The sequence below is a fragment of the Peromyscus californicus genome, unplaced genomic scaffold (genome assembly GCF_007827085.1).
Source record: "Peromyscus californicus insignis strain IS unplaced genomic scaffold, ASM782708v3 Scaffold_7__1_contigs__length_154581171, whole genome shotgun sequence".
Lineage (NCBI taxonomy): Eukaryota > Metazoa > Chordata > Mammalia > Rodentia > Cricetidae > Peromyscus > Peromyscus californicus.
This window is the reverse complement of record NW_026294595.1, coordinates 81,081,808-81,107,357: the sequence shown is the minus strand read 5'-3', so window position 1 is coordinate 81,107,357 and position 25,550 is coordinate 81,081,808. Positions and strand designations below refer to the sequence as shown.

Genomic DNA, 25,550 nt, shown 5'->3' with positions numbered 1-25,550 from the left:
TTTATAAATGTTTATCCTTTTAACACAGTTAGTCTATTCTGGGTATCCGAGATAGGTCAGGATGAGAAAGCTAATTCCCTCAGTCTGTTTTGCTTCAGTTGGGGGCACAGAATAGAGAACTTCAAGATACCCTAGTAACTTGGTTGCAAATTAATAATACCTGTTTGTTCTCCAAATAGGTCGTTTCACTGTGAGTTATCCCCATTCTTCAAATATTAATTTCTTAATTCTAGCAAAGTTGACCCTTCTGAATAAGAGATCAAAATATAAGAATTTTTTTTTCTGTCCCTGAAACTTTCAAATTGAATTTAAAAAAATATATATATTGGAAAGAACCAGGTGTGGTGACATACACTTTTAATTCCAGCACTCGGGAGGCAGAGGCAGGTGATCTCTGTGAGATCAAGGCCAGCCTGACCTGCATAGTGAGTTCCAAGATAGCCAGGGCTATGTAGAGAGACCCTGTCTCAAAGGGGGAAAAAAGGAAAGAAGTCAAGTAGGCATGGTGGCTCCTGCCTGTAATCCCAACATTCATGAGGAAGAAAGACTGCCATGAATTCAAGCCAGCATGAGCTACACATAGTATATTGAAGTGTAGCCTGAACTATAAAGTAAGACCTGGTCTTTTAATGGCATGGGGGTAGGGAGTAGAGAGGGAGGAAGAAGCCAGAACAGGTAGGCAAGTATCCTTTGTATAGAATGTAGAAAATAAGGTGTTTTGTTTAGGAACTACTTAGCATACTATAAATTATTTGTAAACCATCAGTGGGCATAGATAGATGGGAGAGCTATCTGGACCACCACATAAAGTCTGTCTGGATTTTAGGAAGTTTAATAGACTGTTGGTACCCAGTAAATATGACGTAGTGTAATATTTGACATACTTTAATAGAAAACTATGGTAGGTTCAAAATATTGTATAATCTTGTCATCCATTTTTAAATTATGTAACTCACCAATAAATTCTGAGCAGGCGGTTATTAAATATAATTAAGTTGCAGGCATGCACACAACAGAACAAAGGGACATAGTCTCAGCAAGTGAACAAGAGACTAGGAAGACAGCTAAAGAAATTTTCATTGGAGTTAGAGAGGTTGCTGCATTTTAGCAATGTGTTCCTGCTTTTTAAGCATTAACTTCTAAAAGAACAATCCACACATACAGGAGTTATACAATGCCCTTGAAAACAGAAATGAAGGTTGCCCATCTATGGTTGTTTTCTTTGCTCAAAGTCTACATGTTTTAAGTGAGACTTCATGTTCCTACTACACAGACCATACTTTCAGTATAGCCGGATTCATGGCTTAGACCCTCTATCTGTAGAAGAACTCTTTGGCCCAGGAGACAGCAAAAGGCGCACAGAACACTGTTGTGTTGTGGGATTACCAAAGCAGTAAAGTCCTCCTCCCTTTAGTTTCTTACTATTCTTTTGCAGTCAGATAACCAACAGTCCCCCATGTTTTTGTAGAGCTTTGTTCTTTACAGCACCTCTGGCCTGATCTCATTTGATTTGAAAAATACCCATTAGTCTGCTTGAGTTGTCATAACAAAACACCGTAGACTGGGTAGCTGAGCAGAACTTGTCTCATGGTTCTGGAGGCTGAGAAGTTCAAGATCAAGGTGTTGGCCAGTTCTGTTCCTTATGGGTCTATTCTTCTGGCTTGCTGTTGTTCTTCATACGGACTATACCAGGGTGGACATGGGCTAAAATCTCTCTGCCTCTGTGCTGGTGTCAAAAGCATTAAGCTAGTTTGAAAATAGTTCATAGTATGGTTTGAATGGCCATACTGGACATGCATTATCAGCATTCATCATCATCAAATTGTCTCATTTTGTATTCTACAGAAGCTGAGCTAAGACGTATGGGGCCAGTAGATGCACAGGTGTACCTTGAAGATATGTCCTGGAACAAAGGTTGGATTTTATTTTATTTTGTTGTATCCACACTGAAGAGAAATATTAGGATTTTTTATATGTAAGAAAAAAATTAGGATATTTGGAAGTCTTAAATAACAGCTTGACCTTTCCACATACATTTTTGTTAGGCCTGCTTTTATCAACTTTGCTTATTGGGATATTATATAACTCATTCCTCATTATTTTCTATTCCAATTAAGTATATAAAGGTTTCTTTTTCATTTTTTTACTGCTTTGATTTTTGCATTATTATCTGTGTAATAAGGTTAAAGAAAAAGTAAAAAGAAAATGATAATACTCTTCATGTTGACAATTAAAGTAAGTCCCTGTCAGGATTTCTTTTTGCCTTATATGGGATCACAGACTGATAGGACAGATCTCTTAATGTCCTGGCCTTCTGCTTTGAAAGAACTTGCTGTTTTTCTTTGCCAAGGCCTCACATATAGTCTGATCTCATCTGAAAATAACTATGTTAGCTGAGAATGACCTCGAGCTCTGGTCCTCCTGCCTCTATGTGCTGAAAGCTGGGACGACAGGTACAAGCCATCACACACTGCCATGTGCGCCTGGGACTTCCCTAACAGGAGCTCACTTTTTGATTGTCCTTAAGAAAACTTTCTCAGTCCCCTTGTCTTCCATAAAGTCATGTCATCTTTCCATTTCCTTTTACTAGAATATTAAAATTAACCTATGTCATTCCACATTCTTCTGTTCTTTGAGATGGTTGTGGTTATTATTATTAAATTAGGAAAATACCACTTTCTAAATGGAAGCCAGGAGCATTATACTTCAGTACTTTTCTGGGAAAATAAAATTACTGTTTCTTAGTATTTATATATATATATACATACTCTTAACTCTGTAGAATTGTTTTTCCGCTTAGGGTTCAATTCCCCTAAAGGCTGATAGAAGTTTACTAATAAGTGTGGTGCTGGGATAGACACAGCCACCCTCCTTGAAACCAAGCTTCCTTTTTAGTGACAAATTATTTACTCAGAGAGAACAAGCATTACTGATTTAGAAGAGGAAATCATGTCTTTGCTTATAGAACCACTCTGTGTCTAGCCATCCAAATGAAATTGTGGGGTAGATGCTCATATTTACCATGAATAACCAGAGTTCTGGAGTCTTCTGTGGCAAAGTCATTGTAGTAAGAGGAGGAACCGCTTCTGTGGAAGCAACAGTGGCCTGCTCTTCATTGCTAGCTTCTGGAGAGACATACTAGAATGTAACATTCATTCAAGATTTGTCCAAATAAATATATTTTTTAAAAACAGACTTTGGGGGCTGGAGTATATATACTCTTGGCTTGCATTTAGATGGTTCACTGGTTAAGAACCCTGGCTGCTTTTGCAGAAGACATGGGTTCAATTCCCAGCACCCACGTGGCTGCTCACAAGTGTCTATATTCCAGTTTCAGGGGATCTAGCACCCTCTTCTGGCTTCTGCAGGCACTGCACACATGTGGTACACAGACTGGAAGGCAAAGCACCTATACACATAAAAACAAATTTAAGTTTTTAAAAAATATACTTTGACTCCTTATTAATCATTAGATGTTTAATTGCTCATTAAAAAGTTAGTTCTTGATGTAGTTTATAATATTTTGCTTGCTAATGGTGTCTAGAAGCATGAAAATAGTAAAAGCCAATTTTTGTAATTTTTCCATTTATATTTGAGCATTTTTGATTATGCAGTTTTAGGATATTATTGGTTTATTTATTTTTTGTTTTCTTAAGGGAGGGTCTCGTGTAATGCAGATTAACCTCAAACTGGCAAGACAGAGGTAGAAAATCTTGAACTTCTGATCCTCCTGTTCTCTTCCTCCAAGTGCCAGAATTACAGGCATGTCCCACCATGCCTAGTCTAAAATTTTATTTTAAATTCAAAATGTGGATTGGTGGTTTAGTCAATAAATATATGGATTTTCTGATACAAGTGAAAATTCCAACATAGTAAAGGAAGTACAGAAAATGAAATCACCAAGGATTGTCAGAAATATGTTTTTGTCCCTGAATCATTGTGTGTGGGGGGAGGGGGGGTTGCGCTTGCCATATGCAGGCCACAGGTTGATGATAGGACGTTCTCTCAATTGCTTCTCCACATTATTTCTTGAGAGTCTTCTCAGAGTCTAGATCTCAGCTTGGCTAGTCTGGATGACCACTAAGATCCTGGGTCTACAAGTTCCACTCTCTCCTGACCCACCACAGCTGGCCTTTATGTGGGTGCTAAAGATGAAACTCAAGTCCTTGTGGTATGCAGTAAGCACTCTACCCACTGAGCTAGTTCCCAAGCCTCTCCTAAAATAAGCTTCCTAGTACAAAAGTCAGCAGAAGCCAGCCACAGCCAATCAACTAATCAATAAGAAGCATACATAGTTATACGTATAACGTTAGATAGCTCAGCTGGGCTGTAGCACATTATTATAATGCTTACCTAACGGGCATGAGGCCCTTGATTAATCTCCATTACTGCCAAAACGAGAAAGAGGAGGACTAAAATACAGAGTATCTTTGGCATTCATTTAAATTAGGTTATAAAGATGAAAATTATCCTTATCTTCCTGAGAAAAATGAGCAATATCTGAGTGAAGTCTAGATTCTGACAGGCGTATTAATAACTAATGTAGGTTTTTAACTAACTTTTTCAGATAGAAAAAGCAGTATTAGCATATGAAGCTAATAAAAGGTCTATCAAGAGGGCAGTTATATTGTGTGGATTCCTTCAGGGTCATTTTCATAATGGCCTTGGGTGGTGAAGATTCAAAAAAAGGAGAGGTTGTGAGCATGCACATGAGAGTCATGGCCCAATAGTGCATTTTATTGTGCTGAAAACATGTCCCTGGAAACACGGGGGCATTGAAGCTAAGCTTTGCCTTGGTCATTTTGATGGTTACATCTAAAATGGTTTATATGAAAATACTGCTTTAAGACCTCAGTGAAGATAAGAAATTTCAACAAGATGTTAAGATGAAGTATCCATGACAAAACTCCAAGGTATCATTTATGAAATATGTCACCTCAGATTGTTTGTGTTCACTGAGTAGTTTAAAAGTGTGTTGTGGTGACGTACTTTAAGAAACCTAGGGCTGGAGAGATGGCTCAGAGGTTGAGAGCACTGACTGCTCTTCCAGAGGTCCCGAGTTCAATTCCCAGCAACCACATGGTGGCTCACAACCATCGGTAATGAGATCTGGTGGACTCTTCTGGCCTGCAGTCACATATGCTGTATACATAATAAATAAATCTTAAAAAAAAAAAAAAAAAAGAAACCTAATGACTTGTGTGTGTGTGTGTGTGTGTGTGTGTGTGTGTGTGTGTGTATGTATATATGTAATAAAATAAAAATACATGCCGAGAGAGAGAGAGAGAGAGAGAGAGAGAGAGAGAGAGAGAGAGAGAGAGAGAGAGAGAGAGAGAGAGAGAGGGAAAAGTTCAGTAGCAAAGCCAGGTATGGTAGCTTCTTTTTTTTTTGAGACAGGGTCTTACTATGTGATCCTGGCTGTCCTGGAGCTTACTATGTACACTAGGCTGGCCTCGAACTCACTGAGACCCACCTGCCTCTGCCTCCCAAGTGCTGGGATTAAAAGCTTGGGTCACCACACCTTGTCATCCCAACACTTGGGAGGCTAAGGAAGAATATTGCAGAGTTCAAGGCCAGTAATGACTACTCAGTAAGACCCTGTCTCAAACCAAAAAAACAAAAAAACAAAAACAAAAACAAAAAAAAAAGGAAAGAAGAAGGAAGCAAGAGAGAGAGGGAAGGAAAAGAGAAAAGAAGGCTTGACAGATGGATCTGAGGCCTACATGCTGGAAGGAGAGCAAACACGTGCTTTATCTTCTGACCTCTACACACATGCCATGGGCACATGCACACACACAATAACAAAAACAGTAATCATAATAATAAATGAAATAATGAAAATCAATTTTCAAGATATATATACATATATATATACACACACACACATATATATGCTGGCTCAAACAGGGGAAATATTTATCTACTTATTTATTTATTTATTTCTTGTTTTCTGAGACAGGGTTTCTCTGTGTAACAGCCTTGGCTGTCCTGGAACTCACTTTGTAGACCAGGCTGGTCTTGAACTCAGAGATCCACCTGCCTCTGCCTCCTAAGTGCTGGGATTAAAGGCATTGTACCACCATGCCCAGCTGATACTTGCATTTCTAAACAAGAAATTATTTTTTGTTTATGAAGAATACCCACATTGTGATATAAAAATATAAAGCAAGAACAGATTTGTGTTTTCATTTTTGATAAGGCAGCACATAAAGTTGGCTTAACTGCCCAGTTTTTCAAGACTGCACTTTATTTATACAGAGCACAAAGCAGCTGAATCTCATTTTGGCCTCTCCCTCCCTCCTCCTGCAGAGTGAGCTCTAAATGTAGTGGACTTTGAGAGTCAGCTGTAGGCCCCTGTGCCCACTGGACCATCATGTCATTTGTCTCTAAGTTCTGAGTGCAGTCAAATCGATTATGACCTGGGGAGTTCGATAACTGTGATGCTTCTGTAAACTAGAACTGCAGTGGGATCAGAGGTTTGCATTCAAAGGACAGGAGCATCTAGACTTCCTATCTCCACCATTACTAGCAGGTTTGCTGGTACATGTCTGCAATCTTGGCACCCAGAGACTGAGTCAGGATCACCAGAGTTCAAGGCCACCTTATACTACATAACACAGCTCTAGCTTTACAAAAAAAATGTAAGGAGATGGCCAAATGGCTCAGTGAATAAAGGCACTGGGGGTCAAGCCTGACACCCTGAGTTGGGTTCCCACAAGTTGTCCTCTGACCTCCACACTCACACCCTGCCGTGTGTATGTGAGTGTACACCCACACCCCCTAAATGTAGTACATTTTCAAAGTACAAAGTGAAATGTAAAAATCCCATCGTCAGTTGTACTTTCTGCATGTGATTTTCCTATGGTACTTACCATAAATACAAAGCAAACAGATACGTAACTCATGGGGAAGAACAAACAAAAGCAAACACTTCATATGGTGTTGTATTTGAGTCACCTGATTGTAGAATGGCATGGACAGCTTGAGGTAAACAACTGGGGTAGCCACCTTCTCTAGGAGAGACTTAAGCAAATACCACGCTCCGTTTGTTCTCACTGTAACATCTTAAAGGCATTGCTGAGAATATAAAATTTGCAGGATTCTTAAGAAAACTAAAAATTTCAAATAAATTTCAAAGACTACTGTCAGCATCCTTTGCTCCATCCCCATCCATGAATATTGAATACAGACAGTATTCGAATTGAACCAGTCCATCACAACTCCCGATAGACTGGTCAGTAGGTAAGTTTGGAAATACTGTTACTATGTAAGAGAATCTTTCCAGCTCTCTTTTAAATTCATTTTTATCTGTACCTGGTTTCTTTGTTTCATTTTACACAGTTTCTCTGGAACATGTTCTGTATTTTGAATGGTTTTAGCAAAGTAGATGACTGTAAATATTTGAGGCATTATTTTTGTTTTCTTTGCAGATGATGAGTCTTTCTCTCTGACCTGCCGATGTGGTGGAAAATACACTGTCTCTAAGGATGAAGTAGAAGAAGTGAACCTGATTTGTTGTGATACGTGCTCACTGATTGTAGAACTCCTTCATCAGCAATGAACTGTGCATTCCCGCGATCTTTTAACATGGATCCAGCATGTCCAGAGGCCACTCAGTTTCAAGGAGACAGATGCTTTCTTACTAGCTGTATAATTTACTAAGATAATATAAGATCTTCAGGCAAAGACCACTTCAGATTAACAAATTAATTCAGTTGTTTACATGTATAATTACAGGATATTACAAAAAGGACTTGGATTACACTTCTGGATTTTTACCTGACAGCTTTTGTTTTCTCCTTGGTACAAAATATTTCTTGTTTTTATATAGTTTGTAGTTTTTATTTTTTATAGTTTATTCTTTATAGTTACTAAGGGTTTTGTTTTTTGTTTTAATCTTGTGTATGTGTGTGTGTGTGTGTGTGTGTGTGTGTGTAGGGCAATAAGTGAGTCTTCTGTGAAGAGTTGATTTTTCTCTTCTTCCCCTATGTGGGTCCCAGGGGTCAAATTTGGGTCCTCAGGCTGTGGTAAGTGCCTTTACCTGCTGAACAATCTTGCTGTCCCCAATTATGAAGTTGATGATGTTTTTAGTTACTGAAGTTATATGCCTACTGTATACCTATTTCAAATTTGCAGGCATTTAAATAAGATTAGGATTTTGTGAACAAAGTGTGAGCCCAGCTCTACCCTAAACAAGGCTGGATATGGATCACTACAAATGTATTTCAAAGCTAGTAAAGAGGACCAAATATTAGAAAACGTGACTCCAGTCCTGGCCCTGGATGTCTAAAGCTTGTTGGCTGCTTATCATAACTTCAGATGTAATTTAATAAGAGAAAACTTTTAAAAAATTGAAATTCAGATTTTATTTTTTATTTAATTGCCTCCATTTATGACCAAGGAGCCATTTATTTCATTACTGGTGTGGTGAAGGTGCTTTTCTACCAAATGATTACTGACGACAATGGGCTGGAGGTGTCATACCCTACATGAGCTCTTTGTATGTTAACACTGTGTTTACAGTGTAGACCAGAGTTCACTTTCCCAACACCCAGGGGCCCTTATGGAGCACCTCTAATTTCTGTAGTCTAACTCTTGGTGTTATCAGAAGAGCATAGACTTGGAATGTTGGTGTCTGACTTCTGTAAAGGCAGCTGACACGAGGCACACTTGAGAGCAGATTGCTTTCACTGTACAGGCACCACCAAAGTTCAAATGTCAGGCAGTCATCGAGATTCTCCCCCAAGATATGTTTATGTCACAAAATTTAGAAAGAAAACTTGTTTGGGATTTTTATCCAAATACTTTCAATTAATGTATTTTGCAGAATGTGATGTTTACTTTTACATTTAATTAAAAACATAAATAAAACTGAGTAGCAAATAGTTTATTGGTAAATTCATGGTTTCAACTGCAGTAATAAATTCATTGAATAGGAGACAATAATCAAGTCAAAAAATAAATGTTTGCTAATCATCAGAAAACCTGTGGCCATTTGGGCTGTCCCGCAGAAATCCAAAATCACTGAAAGGCCAAATCTGTAAAGTGAAAATACAGTTGAAGACAATTAACAAGAATTCCTTATCCTTATGACCTTCTCTTTTCTGTCAGATCATTGTCTGTTAGATAATGCAGTGCACTCTCTTCATCAGTTCTTCTGAAATAAGCTTATGTGTTCAGCCTGGGGCGTTCAAACAGAATACCAGAAACCATGTAGGTTTAGGATATCAATATATATTTGTGAAGACCTGTCTTCTTTTACCATCCTAAAATAAGTCACACTACCAGTCTATGGTACTTGATACTTAGTTGCTGTTTCAGTATAAAGAATCCTGAACATTACACAGTTGCCCTAAGTACTCATGAGTTTTTCTTCTTATGCCTTTTGATGAAGGGGAGCAGGTGTGGTGATGCACACCTGTAATCCACACCCATGATACTGACACTTAGGAGACAGAGACAGGAGGGTGGAGAGTTTAAGGCCAGCCTGGACTACAGAGTGAGACTGTCTCAGAACAAAATTATATCAACCAGTAATGGAAGAACCAATGAAGATGACAATGTCATCCAAGGCTTGTACATTCCCTACAGCCATATGCCTGCCTATGGCTTGCTGGATTTGACTAGGTCTGCCTGCATTCCAAGTAGACTGAGCCTGGGCTGCTGTTGTAGAAATGCTTGCTGAAATGCCAGGGTATGACTATGGCTGTAAAAGTCACACATGACAGGTTGATTTCTGTAAACTCAAAGGCTCCCTAGGCGACCATTAGTTGAGTCTGAATTACACAAATTTCTGTTCTTCCCCATAGGAGCAGAAAAGGGAGAGGATAATATTTTGTCTATAGCTCTTAAGTAAAGGTACAATGTTCATCAAATTAGTCACTGCAACAGTTAAGTCAACTTGAGAGAAGCACCCCCCAATGAGAGTAACACTGGCATTTTAGGCACTGAAGCATACCTTAAAGAAGATCCGCCCTCGTATTAGTCCATATGGAATAGGTCCATAGTACCTGGAGTCTGTAGAATTCTCTAAGTTGTCACCTTCTAACCAAACATGACCTGTTGGCACCTGGGATTAGTAAAGACAAGCAAGTCCTTTAAAAAAAAGAAAACCTCAACAGAGGACTGTCACTAAAAATACATCCTTAAAGGCCCAGCACTGTGGTGTACACCTAGAATCCTCACACTCAGGAGACTGAGGCAGGGGATCATGAACGCAAAGCTAGCCTGGGCTACACAACCAGTATGTGAAAGAAAGACTTCATTTGGAAGTAGAGCATATGCCCTAAAATCTTCCTTTATACGTGTCACAAGAATTGCTATTTTTGTTTTCATTTCTTACTAACTAAATATCAAAGGTTTCCACACTTTTTAAAGATCCCTTTATTATATGGTTCCCAAACATTAATTTGTAGAAACCCCAAACTAAGGCTGTAAGAAATCCAAACAGTGTGGCAGTGTCATTAATTTAATAGACTTCAAAAGAGGTCATTAGGCTGCTGACTGAAAATGTGCCCTCCTGTTGTAATAACAGCATAAGCAGGGCAGCCAGTCAGCAACATCCTGGGGCCAGTTCCAAGGCCAGACCTATTAGAACGCTCATGATGAACTAAGTGGTAATGGATTGTGACATCAATTACGGATAATCTCATCATTTTACTGCAGTGGGCTTGTCAGAGTTCTAATTAAGACCCCTGTCCTGCCTTTGTACAGGCCATATCGTCACTGCCTTATATGTTGATAATGACCATCAAGAACCAGGAGGACCTATTATAAAACCACAGTTGCAAATTAATGACAGTGACCTTCTACTAGATGAAAAGATAACTCCTGTGTATTAACTGGTAAAAAGTTTAAAGTGTTTACTCAATTACAATCCTTTTAAGAAGGCGATACTTTTCAAAAATGCATTCCTCCTATATGAGACATTCCCCCACTAACATTCATTTAATATAAACGGAAGGTGCTTTGTGGCAGTAGTCTGTACACCACCCTTTAATGTTTTTATTTTACAGTTTTTGTTATGCAAGAAAAGTTGATTCACTGACCAGACAAAACAATCTCTTGGAAAGATTGCATTATTTTTGGTACAGCTTAATAGGACACACTATAGTTCGATTGTTTTGTATCACAATTTTCTTTTTGTATATTCTTAAAAGCATTTAAATTTTAAGTTTATTTTCGTAAGATTATATTTCTGGGATATGTGAAACGATTAGAGGAACTAGTTTCAGCTCCTAGAGCTGACAACACGTCCAGTGCCTACCTATACCATGAACTGGCTGCTAGGCAGGGACGGGTAAGATGGTCAGTAGAAAAGCAAGTGTATCTGAAGTCACGGGCAACAGGAACACTGCAGCTGGCAAAGCCCAGTCTACCTACCACATTCTCAAGTTTTACTTTCGGAGAAGATGCAAGAGAAAGAGCTCTTGTAATTATATTTCTAGTTTCTCAAAATATGTTCCCGAACCCTAAAAAACAGGTGCTATATTGAATGAATAAGGGACACCAGTAAGAACAAAAGGAAGATGCTTCACAAATAGGGTAATATACTAACAATCTTGGGAGATCTCTACCCAGGTAAGGACCCATGGCATTTACATTCCACCTTCTATGTGGCTTCCCCTGTTTGCATGCCTATGCCAAATGCTCTGAGTTTTTAGGACATGTGTTATATAATACCAATCTTGCTTGGAGTACTGCCGGGCGGTGGTGGTGCACGCCTTTAATCCCAGCACTCGGGAGGCAGAGCCAGGCGGATCTCTGTGAGTTCGAGGCCAGCCTGGGCTACCAAGTGAGTTCCAGGAGAGGCGCAAAGCTACAGAGAAACCCTGTCTCGAAAAACCAAAAAAAAAAAAAAAAAAGTATAAAGCTGTTGTTCTCTGTGTCTCAATTATTATATTTTTATAATAGCATATATTACCTAGAAATCTAATATACACACACACACACATACATGCGTGCATGTGTATCTTAAACTGCTTTACTTTTTTTTGGTGATACTTGTACTTTTTTTTTTTCTGAGTACTATCTCACTATGTATCCCAGGCTGTCCTTGAACTCACAATGCCCTCCTTCAACCTTCAAAGTGCTAGAATTACAGGTGTGCAACATCCACCATCATGCCCAGTTTAACTTTATTAATTTGTTTTTGGTTTTTTGAGACAGGGTTTCTCTGTGTAGCTTTGCGCCTGTCCTGGAACTCACTTGGTAGTCCAGGTTGGCCTCGAACTCACAGAGATCCGCCTGGCTCTGCCTCCCGAGTGCTGGGATTAAAGGCGTGCGCCACCACCGCCCGGCTCTGTTTTTGGTTTTTTTATTTGTTTGTTTATTGAGATGGGGTCTCACTATGCAGCCTTGGATGGACTAGAATTCACTACTGTAGAACAGGCTGATGCCAGAATCAAAAGAGATTTCCCTGTCTCTGCCTCCTAAGTGCTGGGATCAAAGATGTGCATCACCATGCCCAGCTGCCTGATACTTTTAAAGATTTATTTTTAATGTTTGTGTATGTACATGTTTTGGTCTGCATGTTAGAATGTACATATGCATACAGGTGCTCATAGAGACCAGAACGGGCCATCAGATCGTTTGGAGCTGGAGTGACAGGCCATTGTGAGTTCTTAGCCACTGAGCCGTTTCTTCAGCCCTCAGCCTGACACTGTTCAAAGGGGAATGCTGTAATGATGCAAGTCAGGGACAGCTTTATGGATGTTTTTTAAGTTTTTGGTCTCTGGTACTACAGTGAGAGCAGGCTAGCCTCCAACCCATACAACAGATCTCTGTTGCTTTGAAGAGTACAAATAAAAACTACAATTGCATCAAACAACATGAGAAAGAAGTTTACAACAATCCTAAAGTATGAACAGGGAAAGATAGCAGAGTAATATATATTTATGTTTTAAAGCCTATGATAGATAGCCTTATAACTAGGGCTAGAAAAGATTCTAATAAACAATGCTTCACAAATTCTGAATTCCATTGGATTGTGTTGTTTCCCATAATGAATATTTTCTAAGTCGGGTTACTTTTCTTTTGAGACTTTTGAGAAGTAAGTCTGCCATACTTACTTCTGAGCCATGACAAAAGCTAATCGGGGCTGTGAAAGAGGAGCCAGCCTGCATTCTCAGCTATACTTGCTCAAGTCTGGTGAAGTACCTCCTTTTTAGTACAAGCGACCAATGTAATTGCCTCCTGGTCTGCGGGTGTCCATTTATCAGAGGCAGCTTTGCAAAGCAAGCCACAGGTGGTACCTTTCATGATTCAAGTGAAATCTGATGAGAGCTTAAAATATCAAATAACACATCTACTAAATTGTAGTCACTCATTTATTTGATTAAGCAAAGAACACTAGTTTTAAAATTTTTTTGACTAAAAAGTAAGATATTGTATGTTGACTTTCCAAAGGTTTCAAGAACAAAAAATCCTAAGAAATGGTTGTTTTTAAGTTAACCCCTTATTTACTACAGATCTTATGATTTACAAGCAATAGCGTTGTTATGCATTGGCCTTATCTATGGCTTATGGCTCTTCTAATCAGTGCATTAAAAACACGAAGGCAAGAACAGAAGTGATCCTTTAGGAATTCTTTTTTTGCACTATTTTTTCTTCTGTGATATACAGGAAACACACACTTTACAAAAGCATTCAGATTAGGCCTTTCTGTTTCTTTTTAGCAAAAGGAAATGAGGGTGATACAGCAAGGGCACTTTAGTCTCAAAAGCATTTCATTTTCAGCAACTGTTTTTAAATATCCATTTTGTATCTAAGGAAATATAATGCTTAATTCCTTACCCGGAAAAAAAAAACAAAAAAAACCTCCACATGACGAATGTAAGATGTCTTTAATTCTAACAATTATTAGCCATACAATTTTTATCAGTGTTGAGTCAAATATTTACACCACTATGTAACTAAAGTGTATTCTGCTGCTTAATTGTGACTTATGTATCAAAAATGCAGCCATGTTAGGCCTTCTATACAGAAACGAAGTGATTTACTAGTTATACTATTCCAGGTGGGCATGGTGTCAATCACCTCCTGGCACATGGGAGGACGAAGGACTGCCACAGGTTCTAAGCTAGGCCAGGTCACAAACTGAGTTCCAGGCTAGCCTGAACTACAGTGAAGCACTGTCTCAAAAACTGAAATTCAAAAACCGACAAAACTTAATACAATACAGGGCATTTCAGAGTTAGGAGAATACAGCTAAATAGTGAGTTTCTTGTCCTTTCAAAAAGCATTTAGATAGTTGGCAAATCAGATGCACACTGTAAAAAATAGACATGCAAATATGTTTCTGATTTTAGGTGCTTTTCAGTGTTGGGGGGGGGGGTGAGACAGAGTCTCTCTAGATAGCCTTAGCTGGCCTGGAACTAACTATAGTCAGGCTGGCCTCAAACTAGGTATGCACCGTCATACCTGGAAGCTGTATTCTTTAAAAAAAAGAATTTTTTAAATTTGGATTTATTTTGTTTTGCCTTCCTGTATGTATGTGTACTGGATGCGTGCTGGTGCCTGTAGAGTTCAGAAGACAGCACTGGGTTCCCCGGAAAGGGTGTTTCAGATGGTTGTGAACTACCATGTGGATGCTAGGAACTGAACCCAGGTCCTTTGCAAGAGCAGCCAGTGCTCTTAACTGCTGACCATTTCGACCTAGTTGTACCCCTGTCGTTCCACCCAGTTCTTTCCAAACCCCAAGCTCATTTGGTAAGAGTTTATTGTTGCAGATGAATTTGTGTCACTCTTTTCAGGCTCCCATTGTGCTTGAGTAGGCATAACTATTTCACGGGAGGGTTTGGGTAGGAAACAAATTTATATTGGAAACCGAAGGCCACCAGTAGGGAAAAGTCCATTCTCCAAAGTAGAAATGATTAAGAGTAGATATGTAGGTCTGTTGTAGTGACATTCCTTAGGCATCATTTACCAAGACATTTTGCATGCTTGTTTTTGATAGACACTTCCACTTGTGTCTCAGTCATCAAAGCACAACTCTAAGAAATCCTTCAAATTACTTAGAATGAAAGTTTTGTGGATACAAAATTGCAAGTTATGAGAATTATGGGAATAAATGACATTTTATTGTTGTGTTTTGAGGCAGTTTCACTCCGTAGCCCATACTAGCGTCAAACTGACATTGTTCCTGCCTCAGCTTCCCAAGTTACAGATATGTGCCACCACACCTGTCTCAAATAATAGTTTTAAAAAAAATCTATCATATTTATTTTTAATTAAAATAAAATTGTATCACCTCCCCCTTCCCTTTCTTCTCTTCTAATCCCTTTCAAATTGATGGACTCTTTTTCTTTATTATTGTTACATGTATAAAGATGCACAAACACATAAATACAACCTGATGCATTTTTGATGTTCGCGTGTATATGATTTCAGGGCTGACCACTTTTATTAGATAATCAATCAAAGGGGATCATCTTTGGGCTAGTTCTCCCTTTCTCAGAAGTCATTAGTTACCTCTGGTTTTTTGTCTAGGACTGAACATCCTAGACTGTCCACATTGGAACGTTCTTATGAGATTTTCCCCTTTCCATGTTAGCAATTCTATTGATATTGTCACTGTTTAGGTTTTGTTTATGCAACCATTTCTAGGAGACACAGTCTCACAGCAGACTTCCTGGTCTTCTGGCTCTTATACTCTTTCTGCCTCCTCTTCTTCAATGTTTCCCAAGCCTCAGGGTGAAGGAGCTGTGTTGTAGATGTATCTGGTGGAGTTTGGCTCCCTATGACCCCTTGATCTCTGCATTGAATCTAGTTGTGTTTTTCTGTAATGGCTCCATTTGCTGTAAAGAGCAGCTTTTTCGATAAGGAGTGGTAGCTACAGTTCTTTGTGGGTATAGGATAACTTAGAATGTGGTTAGGAATCTATGCTGGTAGGAGAGAGGCAGTAGTAGGCTCTCATCTAAAGTCCATGACATCACTAGGCCCAGGTAGTTGCCTAGGTTTCTCGTACCAGGAATGATCCCCTCTTGTTGAGTGGGGCTTCAATCCAATTAGACAGCTGTTGGTTACTGCCAACACGAGTATCAAAAGACAGTTTTTATGATGATTTACAAAACAGAGTACACTAATGAAGGTCTTTAAAAACTAAGGTTGATGTTACAGGATTGGGAGCATTAAGATACTGTGTTGACTGTGAGAACATGAAAACAAACTAGACAAAACTTATTATTTTATCTAGACAAATGTATCTTAGGATTATTAGTAAATTATTGTTTTCTTTATTCTTGATAATATTCATGTAGACAATGAAATATGATCATATCCACCCCCATTTCCCTCTTTCCAACTCCCCAAATACATCCTTCTTCTGACTTCATGTCCTTCCCGTCCCCCCCCCCCCCTATAACTCACTAAGTCCAATGTGTTTTTCCATATCTGCATAGGTTTGGGGCATCCACTGGAGCACAGGAAACCTCAAGTGACCACACTTTCACAAAAGAATTATTCTCCTTTTCCCAGCAGCTGCCAACTGCCAATAACTGCTCAGTACGGCATGGGGTCTGGAGGTCATGTAGCCGCCTATGCCAGGAGTTTGGCTGGCTTGCTTTTGCATAGGTCTCATGAAGACAACCACAGCTGCTTCAGATTGAGTGCAGCAGTCACACTACATCCAAAGCTAGCACTTCACAGCACGCTTCCCTAGCCTCTGGCTTACATTCTTTTCCTATCTTTGAAGCTTTAATAAATTCTTAAATTTGTGCAAAATCAATGTATCTTCTCTCTAATTCTGAAGTTAGCCCCTCCACCCACAGGGCTCTTTAACCCTTCGCTAAAGTGAATAACTTGGATATCATTTTAAAGCCCTTTGTCTTCCCTGCGCACCCCCCCTCCGCCAATCTTATCTAGGTATTCTCTCCATCCCTCTGTGATACTGTTACTTCTTCTCATTCTCCATGTTACTAACTCAGTTAGACCTCATTTGCAGCTTATTAGCTGGTTTCCCACCTCCAGGAACTCCCATTCCAAACTGTCTTCTGATAAGTCTCCATTGTGTTATTCCTGCTTGAGAAAGACAAGGAGTGTCTGCTCATTGTCATCTCGATCACAATGCCCATATCGTCCCCCAGGAACTTACTTTTGGCAGTTACCCCAAGTATAATGCTCGATTCTTACTCCCAGCTGTCTCATGAAGGCTAGTTTAGAAGTCTTCTCTCTCATTCCCCACTTCTGTCCTCTCTTCTAAGTTCCGTGACCTGGCTGCTCCATAGGCAGCCTCATTAAGGCAGGCACCAATATTGGTTTAGGGCTAGAAGTCCTTTTCAGTATATGGTCCCAGAGTGACTCTAACTTTCTTTATAAAGGGAAATCAGGTCAAATTCCAAGTTGCTTCAGATGACATAGACCGATTTTAGAGGTTTGTAATACAATATACAGAAAGCAGATGAGAATTTTCAGTTCTATCTGAGATGTCTAAATTATTCATTTATAGCTCTATTTTCTTTTATTTTACTTGTTTGCCTTGCCCTGTTGGCTTTGTGTGCATGTTTGGTAATAATACAAGCACTACTGTGTCACATGAAGTGATATGTTGTTCTCCAGTAGACTCTCTAAAGGAATAGGAGAAAAATCCACTCACCTATCTAGGTAGCCAGGACAGTGACATGTAATAATACCAATATTTTCTTGCTAATTTACTATGTACAACCACCTTAAAACATGAATATTTATTTTTATGTTATTCTCTTTAGCCATTCGTATTTTAGGTAAAAAAAATAGTTTAATATACTGAGAATACTTTTATAGGCTAAGATTAAGTGTGTCACAGGGACTATATGTAATCTGTCAAATTTTGACTTTTCAAGGTGGCAGGGAAGAACTTTATTATTTGCTTCTTCCAAGATATTTGAACCTGTTCTGCCTTGGCAACTGCCATTACTTTTCCCAAGCAGATATTAGGAGACCATCTGATAGGTGAAATATTCCTCTTTAATTACAACAGAGTTTGGAATGGGGTTCAGAACGTCTACAGAACAGTGGTGTTACAATTTTAAGTCTTTTTTATTTCTTCTCAATTACATTTAGGCAACTCTAAAGTACAGAACTATAAGGTAACTTACACACTGAAATAAACATATCACTGTACTGGACTAGGTCTCTCTAGATTTTCACCAATGGTATTACTACTATCTAACCAGGAATCATGAAATACTCCTAGTGATCAAAATGCATTCATGTCGGAACAGCTTTCTAGTCTTCAAACACAAATGCTGATCTTCACAAACATTTTTAGATATATAAGAATAGTACTATAAATCGAAGTTCTAAAACAGTATGTTAGCAAACTAAATTCCAACTATTCTGAAAGTGTTCAGAGAAGGCACCAGAAACACTGAAATGGAGAGGCATAAAAGATGATTCTTTACTGTTAATATCTAAGTGAAAACACTTCAGACTAGTAAACTATTAGTGATACTTATCTTCTGAACTGTGTTAGCTATAGGATGAAAGAGCCACATCATCTCCGTAGTGAATTTCACTTTAGCAAAAGAGTAAACATACACCTCCATAACAGCTGCAATTAAAGCATTAGTAACATGCTATGATTGATTACCTGGAACTGTTGCTGAGAAATGGATGTGTAGTACAGCTTTTATTACTTGCGTTTGCAAAAAAGCAAGTCCCTTGCTTAGATATAGTGTAGTAAGTGACATTATTAGGTAGTCCTTCTATCTAAATGACATAGGACTTAGTGTATCAGCAAGTTATAATAAACAAGCCCTTTCATCTGATGATTCCTCTCCTAACACAGAAGGACTTTTTCTGTTTATAATACAACTGGCAATACAAGACCAGCCAGATGGTTGTGACTTTTAGTAAAGGGTAAATGACACTTAAACAAACAGAAAAATAGCATTAGGAAATTCAGGGTTTTCAACTGTACCCTAAACACACAATCTACATGAAAAGACTATTAATGTGAACTATATAAAGTGGCCAATTTCCAATGCTGTCTAATTAGTAGGCTATTTTTCAGGTTGTCAGTTAGTTTGATTTAAATATTTCCTAGTGTACCATAAAGCAGCTTTCTTCCTGCTGTGTGGTTACATTTTCAGGTCCTAAATGATCCCACCAAGTCCTCATACATTTAATTCGTTTTTCTGAAATACAGAACTTTTTCTATTTCTCCCAGTAACAAAAATGATATTATTAACATGTCCTAAATTTGATAAAGAAAGATACTGGCAACATTATATTCCTTATTGAACCTCCATACTCAAACAATTTGGTGGGGATTTACCTTCTGTGTACAATACTGGAATCTATAGTATCAAAGACAACCAAAAGGTGTTGACTGTTTGGGTTTGTTTTTGTTTTTATTTTTGATAACCTTAAACTAAGTGTGAAAGCACAAAAAATATTTAAACTTTTTTTCTGAACAGCAGCAAAAGCTCTCTAGGCCACAATCTCAGAAATGTACTGACGTTTCTGTAAATATATGTAAGGTAAACACTATGGTTGAGAAGTAGAAGCTTTGTTTGAAAGATTTAAAAATGAGGGCTGCAAGATAGATTCTGAGAAGATACCAGGCACCTGTTGCTGGGCTGAATTCCATCCCCAGAACTCAGGTGGTGGAATGAGAGAACTGACTCCTACAAGCTGTCCTTTGACCTACACACCCACACACCCACACCCACACACACACACCCACACACACACACACACACACACACACACTAAATATAATATTTTTAAAGATGTGAAAAGAATGAATAGTTTTACAATGAACTACTAGAAAGCAGAAGTTTAGAGTTAAAGGACAAGTTTACAAACCACAGGTAACATCCACAATAGCCTTTCTAAGGCATCAAACCTTCCTTCAAAATGAGACCACATAGGTCATACAGAATTCAATTTCACCATCTCTTTATAAGTAATTTAAACCAAGTTCAATACTCAGACATTAAATAAGTGAATGAATAAAAAAATGTTTCTCAATTCAGAGCCATGTGAACTTTGGTGTGTTTACCCTTACAAGTCAATCCAAATTGAGTTAGTTAGGCCAACATTTAATCAGCACTTTGTTCTGGCACACAGTAAAAGGAATTCTAATAATCTCAACTTCCACCTGCCATTCTGTGAGGTGGTTAAGTATAGAGTTGAGTAGCCCAGCTTTTAAGTGTTTTATGAAGATTCGACCAAGCCAAGATTAATGGTAACATGATGTTGTGAGCTATAAGAAAAGCTACACTTCTGAAAGCTGTATCATCTATTTCTATAATAGAAACTAATAATGATAATAATAATAATAATAATAATAATAATAATAATAATAATACCACTAGGTTGGAAGTTAAAAGAATCAGAACACAGATCTACTCAATGCATACATTTTTCCAGCCTTCAAGCATTTTGAAAATATCCAGCTGTGGGGGTACTTTTTTAAAACCCTTATACTTAGGATGTGTGATGGTTTAAAAGAAAATGGCCCCAAAAGGGAGTGGCACTATAGGAAGGTGTGGCCTTGTTGGAGGAAGTGTGTCACTGTGGGGCAGGCTTTGAGGTCTCACATGTGCTCAGCTATACCCAGTAAGACAGACCACTTCCTGTTGCCTGCATATCAAGATGTAAAATTCTCAGTTCTTTCTATAGCACCACATGTGCCTTCATGCCACCATGTCCACCTTCATGCCACCATGTCCCACCATGATGATAATGGACTCAACCTGTGGAACTGTAAGCAACCCGAGTTGTCATGGTCATGATGTCTTTTCACAGCAATAGAAACCCTAAGATATAAGTTGTTATCAGGAGTGGGGTATTGCTGTGACAGACCTGACAATGTTTTTGTTTAGAGGAATTTGGACTTTGGTACTTTGGGTTAGGAAAGCAGTGGAATGCTTTAAGTGCCGCTTAATGGGCTATACTAGTAGGAGCATGGAAGACAGTGGTGCTGAGAATAATTTGAAATGTGGGTGCCCGGATCAAGAGGTTTTCAGAAGATAACAATTTTAGTATATGGCCGAGAGATTGGTCTTGTGATGTTTTGGTAAAGAATGTGACAGCTTTTTTTTTTTTACCTTGTCCAAACAGTTTACCTGAGGCTAACGTGAAGAGTTTTGAATTAATTCCATTGGCAGAGGAAATCTCAAAACAGCGTAGTATAGACTCTGTTGTGTGGTTATTAGTGATAATCTAATGAAGATTTATAATGAAAAGGAGGAAGCAGAGCAGGGTAAATTACAATATGTAAAATTTAAGAAGAAAAGGAACACCAAAAAGTAAAATAGAACCAAGTTCTATGTTCAAGGAGATAAAAAGATTAAGAAATGGAAGAAAGGGAGTGGTGACCTCTGGGCAAGATCCCACCCAGCTAAGTTTCCAACTTGTGAAAAGGAATTAAAGAAAAATTTAGAGCCAGTTATGGCGGTGGTGCACGTCTTTAGTTCTGGCACTCAGAATGCAAAGGCTAGCAGATCTCTGAGCTTGAGGCCAGCCTGGTCTACAGAGCAAGTTCCAGGATGGTCAAGCTTAGGCAGTGAAGAAAACTACTGAAAACAGAATGCTGGTGAAGATGTAATTGAACGAGGGGGCCATGTTCCAGCCCCAGTAAGCAGCAGAACTTGACAGTTTTGGCCATGTGGTTCTGGCTGTAAGAATAGAAGAAAAGGGATTATGGAATATTCCTCCAAAGTTGCTGAGGCCAGGCATGTGCCAGGAGTGTCACTGAATGGAGGCCTAGAGAGGCCACTGCATAAAGCTGCGAAGGTGAAGCCTAGATTGCCTTGAAGACCCCAAGATGTTGGAGACGCTAGAACTGTGGGATACCTGCCAAAGAAAGCTGCCAACAGGAATTGAGCCAGCCCAAGAGAAAGAAGCATGATGTAGTAATCATCAAAGCTAAAAGGAGTGGGAGATATGAAGAGCATTTTGACACCAGACATGGAGATGCAGAGTTTGGAGTTTGCAGAGCTGGTTTTTCAGTCTTGCTTTGGTTCAGTATTTCCCCACTATGTTGTCTTCGCTATGTGTTGGTATGGTAATGTATATCCTGTGACATTAAATGTTAGAAGTATGGGATCTGCTTATTGATTTTGACTTTACACAGGGGATTACAGTTAAGAGATGACATGAATCTCAGAGGAGACTTTGAACTTTAGACTTTTAAATAAGTTTGAGACTGTTATAGACTATGGGACTTTGAAGTTGGATTGAATGTATTTCTGTTTGCATTATGAAATGGCTATAAGCCTTTGGGGGCCAGAGAGTGGAATGTGGTAGTTGAAAAGAAAACAGCCCCCAAAGGGAGTGGCATTATTAGGAGGTATAGCCTTTTTGGAGGAAGTGTGTAACTGTGGAGGTGGACTCTGAGGTCTCATATATGCTCAAGCCATGCCCTATGAGATAGAACACTTCCTGTTGCCTGCAATCAAGATGTAAAACTCTCAGCTTCTTCTACAGCACCGTGTCTGCTTGCATGCCACCATGTCCCACCATGATGATAATGGACTGAAATTCTGAAACTGTAAGCCATTCCATTAAATGTTTTCCTTTGTAAGGGTTGTCATGGTCATGGTATCTCTTTACAGCAATAGAAACCCTAACTAAGACAGGATGTGTTGGCAGGAGAATCAGGAGTTTTGAGACTAACCTTGGCTACAAAACAAGTTCAATACCAGCTGAGGCTATATGAGCCCCTGTCTTTGGAGGAGTGAGGGGGGGTTGTTATTACTGTTTGGTTTTTGAGAAAGGGTCTCATGTATTCCAAGCTGGCCTTGAACTCCATATATGGCCAAGGATGACCTTCAACTTCATGCTTCTACCTCTGAAATGCAGAGTTTATATGCATGAGCCACCATGCTTAGTGAGACCCTGTCTTAAAAAGAAAAACAAAAACAAAAACAAAAACAAAAAAACCCAAGGATTCTGATATTAGCTAACAGATCTCAAATTATAGATGCATACTGAACAATCAGCAACAATCAAGAGTTCTCTGACATTAAAACCTGTATCTAGAGTAGGCACCAGCAAACTTCCGTTAAGAGTTGGGAGAGCAGCTGGGGGAGGTCTTTGTTCCCAGCACTCAGGAGGCAGAGCCAGGCGGATCTCTGTGAGTTTGAGGACAGTCTGGTCTACAGAGTGAGATCCAGGACAGGCACCAAAACTACACAGAGGAAACCCTGTCTCGAGAAAAAACAACAAACAAACAAACAAACAAAAAAAAGAGTTGGAGAGTAAATAGTTGAGGTTGCACAATATGGTCTCTGTTAACTACTCAACTCTACTATTCCGGTAAAGGTAAACACAGACAATATATAAATGAATGAGTATCACTATGTTCCAATAAAACTTTAATTACAAGAAAGGCAGCAGGGGAAGAACTGGTGGGCTTTGTAGGCATTGCTAAGGCCAATCAATTTTATCAAGAAAGGGAACCTGAGGGTCTTTGAGCAGAGGGATGACAGCTGCTCTTAAAAGGATTCAGCAGCTAAAAGGATCGATTCAGCTACTGTCTGGGGAATATCCCATGAAGGAGTAGAAAAGAAAGAACATGGAAAGAGTTTTAAAGATGGCAGTTCAGAAATCACTGCAACAGCAACAGCAGCAAAGGTCAGCTTGTCTTGCATGGGCACAATAGCAGTGACAGTGTCAAGACACAACTTGAACCTGATTATTCTTAGAAGTTATACCACAACTTTCTAATGGATTTGACAGTAGGGTGAAAGAAGAAGACTCAAAGATGAGTCCAAACTTTAAGACTCACAGAAAAATAGGATGGTTACTACCGCTGAGATGTAGAGGGAGGTACCTGTTGGGCCAAAAACTAAAGATTTTTAGTTTTGGAAATACTAAGTTTGAGATGATCACTACTTATTAATGTGGAGATATTAAATAAACAAGATTCTTGAGTTCAGAAATGAGGTTGTATTTGATAAAAATCTATAAGCAAAGGCAGGAAGAACAGGAATTCCTGGCCAGCTTCTGCTATGGTAGGCTATGCTGAGTCACCAGAGACCCTTTCTCAAAAATAAATGCATACCCTAGCTAGAAAGTTCAGTAGTCCTTTAGAACTCTAAAATAAAATGGGTCCATATAATTTAACCAAGGATTTGCTTAGGTCAATTTTTGCCAAACTTACAAACAATACTACTTCTCTTGTATGCCACATAGTATATTCTAGGCTCCAGTGACAATTTGATGTTTTGCTATCTGAATCACCAACATAATAGAATAAATGTTTTTGCCGCCAACTGAAAACACTGTACAGTTTCACTGACATCTTATAAATGATTTTCCTAAAAGAATGCATAGGTAAAATGAAGAAAGCTACTCCATAAAATACAGCACTAGTGTACTCCCAAGATAGCCCAAAAGGAAACAATACTCTAGAGGGGCAGACTTCACAAGCAGTTTGAGGTATGTTTTCAGAGTATTCTAAAACATGTATGAATTTTTGTTACAAATCACTTGATCAATGAAACATACTTGCTCTAGTGGGTCTGTAATAACTGTGCAATTCTTGAGCCTGGAAAACCTGAAAAGGAGAAAACCCTAAAAAATACTGGCTTCTGGGGCTGGAAAGATGGCTCCGTGGTTAAGAGTGCTTTCTGCTCTTAAAAAGGATCTAGTTTGGTACCCAGCACCCACAACAAGCAACTCACAAGCACTTATAACTCTACGTCCAGGGGACCCAACTCCTTCTGGCCTCCTCTAGGGCCCTTATGCACACAACACACAATCACACATAGACACATAAGTAAAAAATAAAAATAAACTCTAAAAACAAACAAACAAACAAAAAAACTTAGCTTCTCTTAAAGAACCAATACTGTTCCTAATCATAAATAATTTCTTTTCCTTTTTTAAACAGCATAGATACATACATTTAAGAAAAAGAAGAATTTACGAAGATAGGAGTTGAAATAATAGGTAAGTAGAGCCTATTCTGAGAAGTGTAATGACTTGGGAGGGAGTATATATCTTGAGTCAAGCTCCTAGTGTTTGAAACACAACTCCTGTCAGAAATAGGTGATCTATTTAACTCCCCACTGTATAGTTTTCCTATCAGACAAATACTACCACTACCTATTTAATTGCCATAGTTTTTCTATCAGACGAATATTGCTGCTACCTACTTAATTGGGTTGCAATTGTAGTGGCTAAATAAATTTGTCCTTCTAAAGAGTTTCAGCAATACTAAGTAAATGCAGAATAAACGTTACCACATTATTTCAGTTGTGTACCCTGCACTTAGAAACACCAAAGTCAATGGAATACTCTTGGAAAAGAAATGCCCTCTAACTTGCTCATTCATTGGACATATAAAAATTTGATAAACATTTTCCTTAAGTAGAATATTCAAAAACTTCGCATTTTATAATCCTCTGGTTGTCTCCTCTGATTATTTAGAACAGGGATTTTTGATCTAAACCTTTTAGCCCTGATATTCATATTCTAGTGACTAACAAAGAAACCAGCATACATAAATTGAAGTATTTATGAACATAATAAGGATGCCTTTTTTGTTCTGTCTCTTGACAAAACTCTTTCTGATCTGAGGTAGATACTTTTGCTAAAACAACTTAGATATCACT

At 38.7% G+C, this 25,550-nt stretch overlaps 2 protein-coding genes across 9 annotated transcripts in view; one reads left to right on the top strand and one right to left on the bottom strand.

The window, feature by feature from the left end:
* Window positions 1-8,885, top strand: part of Dnajc24 (DnaJ heat shock protein family (Hsp40) member C24) — a 47,148-nt gene extending 38,263 nt beyond the window's left edge. For all 3 annotated transcript variants that reach the window (XM_052722399.1, XM_052722401.1, XM_052722402.1), the window contains exons 4-5: window positions 1,846-1,914; window positions 7,431-8,885. In XM_052722399.1, the coding sequence (XP_052578359.1) occupies window positions 1,846-1,914; window positions 7,431-7,561 (200 nt within the window). In that variant the 3' untranslated portion in view covers window positions 7,562-8,885. The remainder of the gene's footprint in view (window positions 1-1,845; window positions 1,915-7,430) is intronic.
* Window positions 8,873-25,550, bottom strand: part of Immp1l (inner mitochondrial membrane peptidase subunit 1) — a 61,141-nt gene continuing 44,463 nt past the window's right edge. For all 6 annotated transcript variants that reach the window (XM_052722394.1, XM_052722393.1, XM_052722395.1 and 3 more), the window contains 2 exons: window positions 9,959-10,069; window positions 8,873-9,038 (listed from right to left, as the gene is read on the bottom strand). In XM_052722394.1, coding sequence (XP_052578354.1) covers window positions 8,970-9,038; window positions 9,959-10,069 — 180 coding nt within the window. In that variant the 3' untranslated portion in view covers window positions 8,873-8,969. The remainder of the gene's footprint in view (window positions 9,039-9,958; window positions 10,070-25,550) is intronic.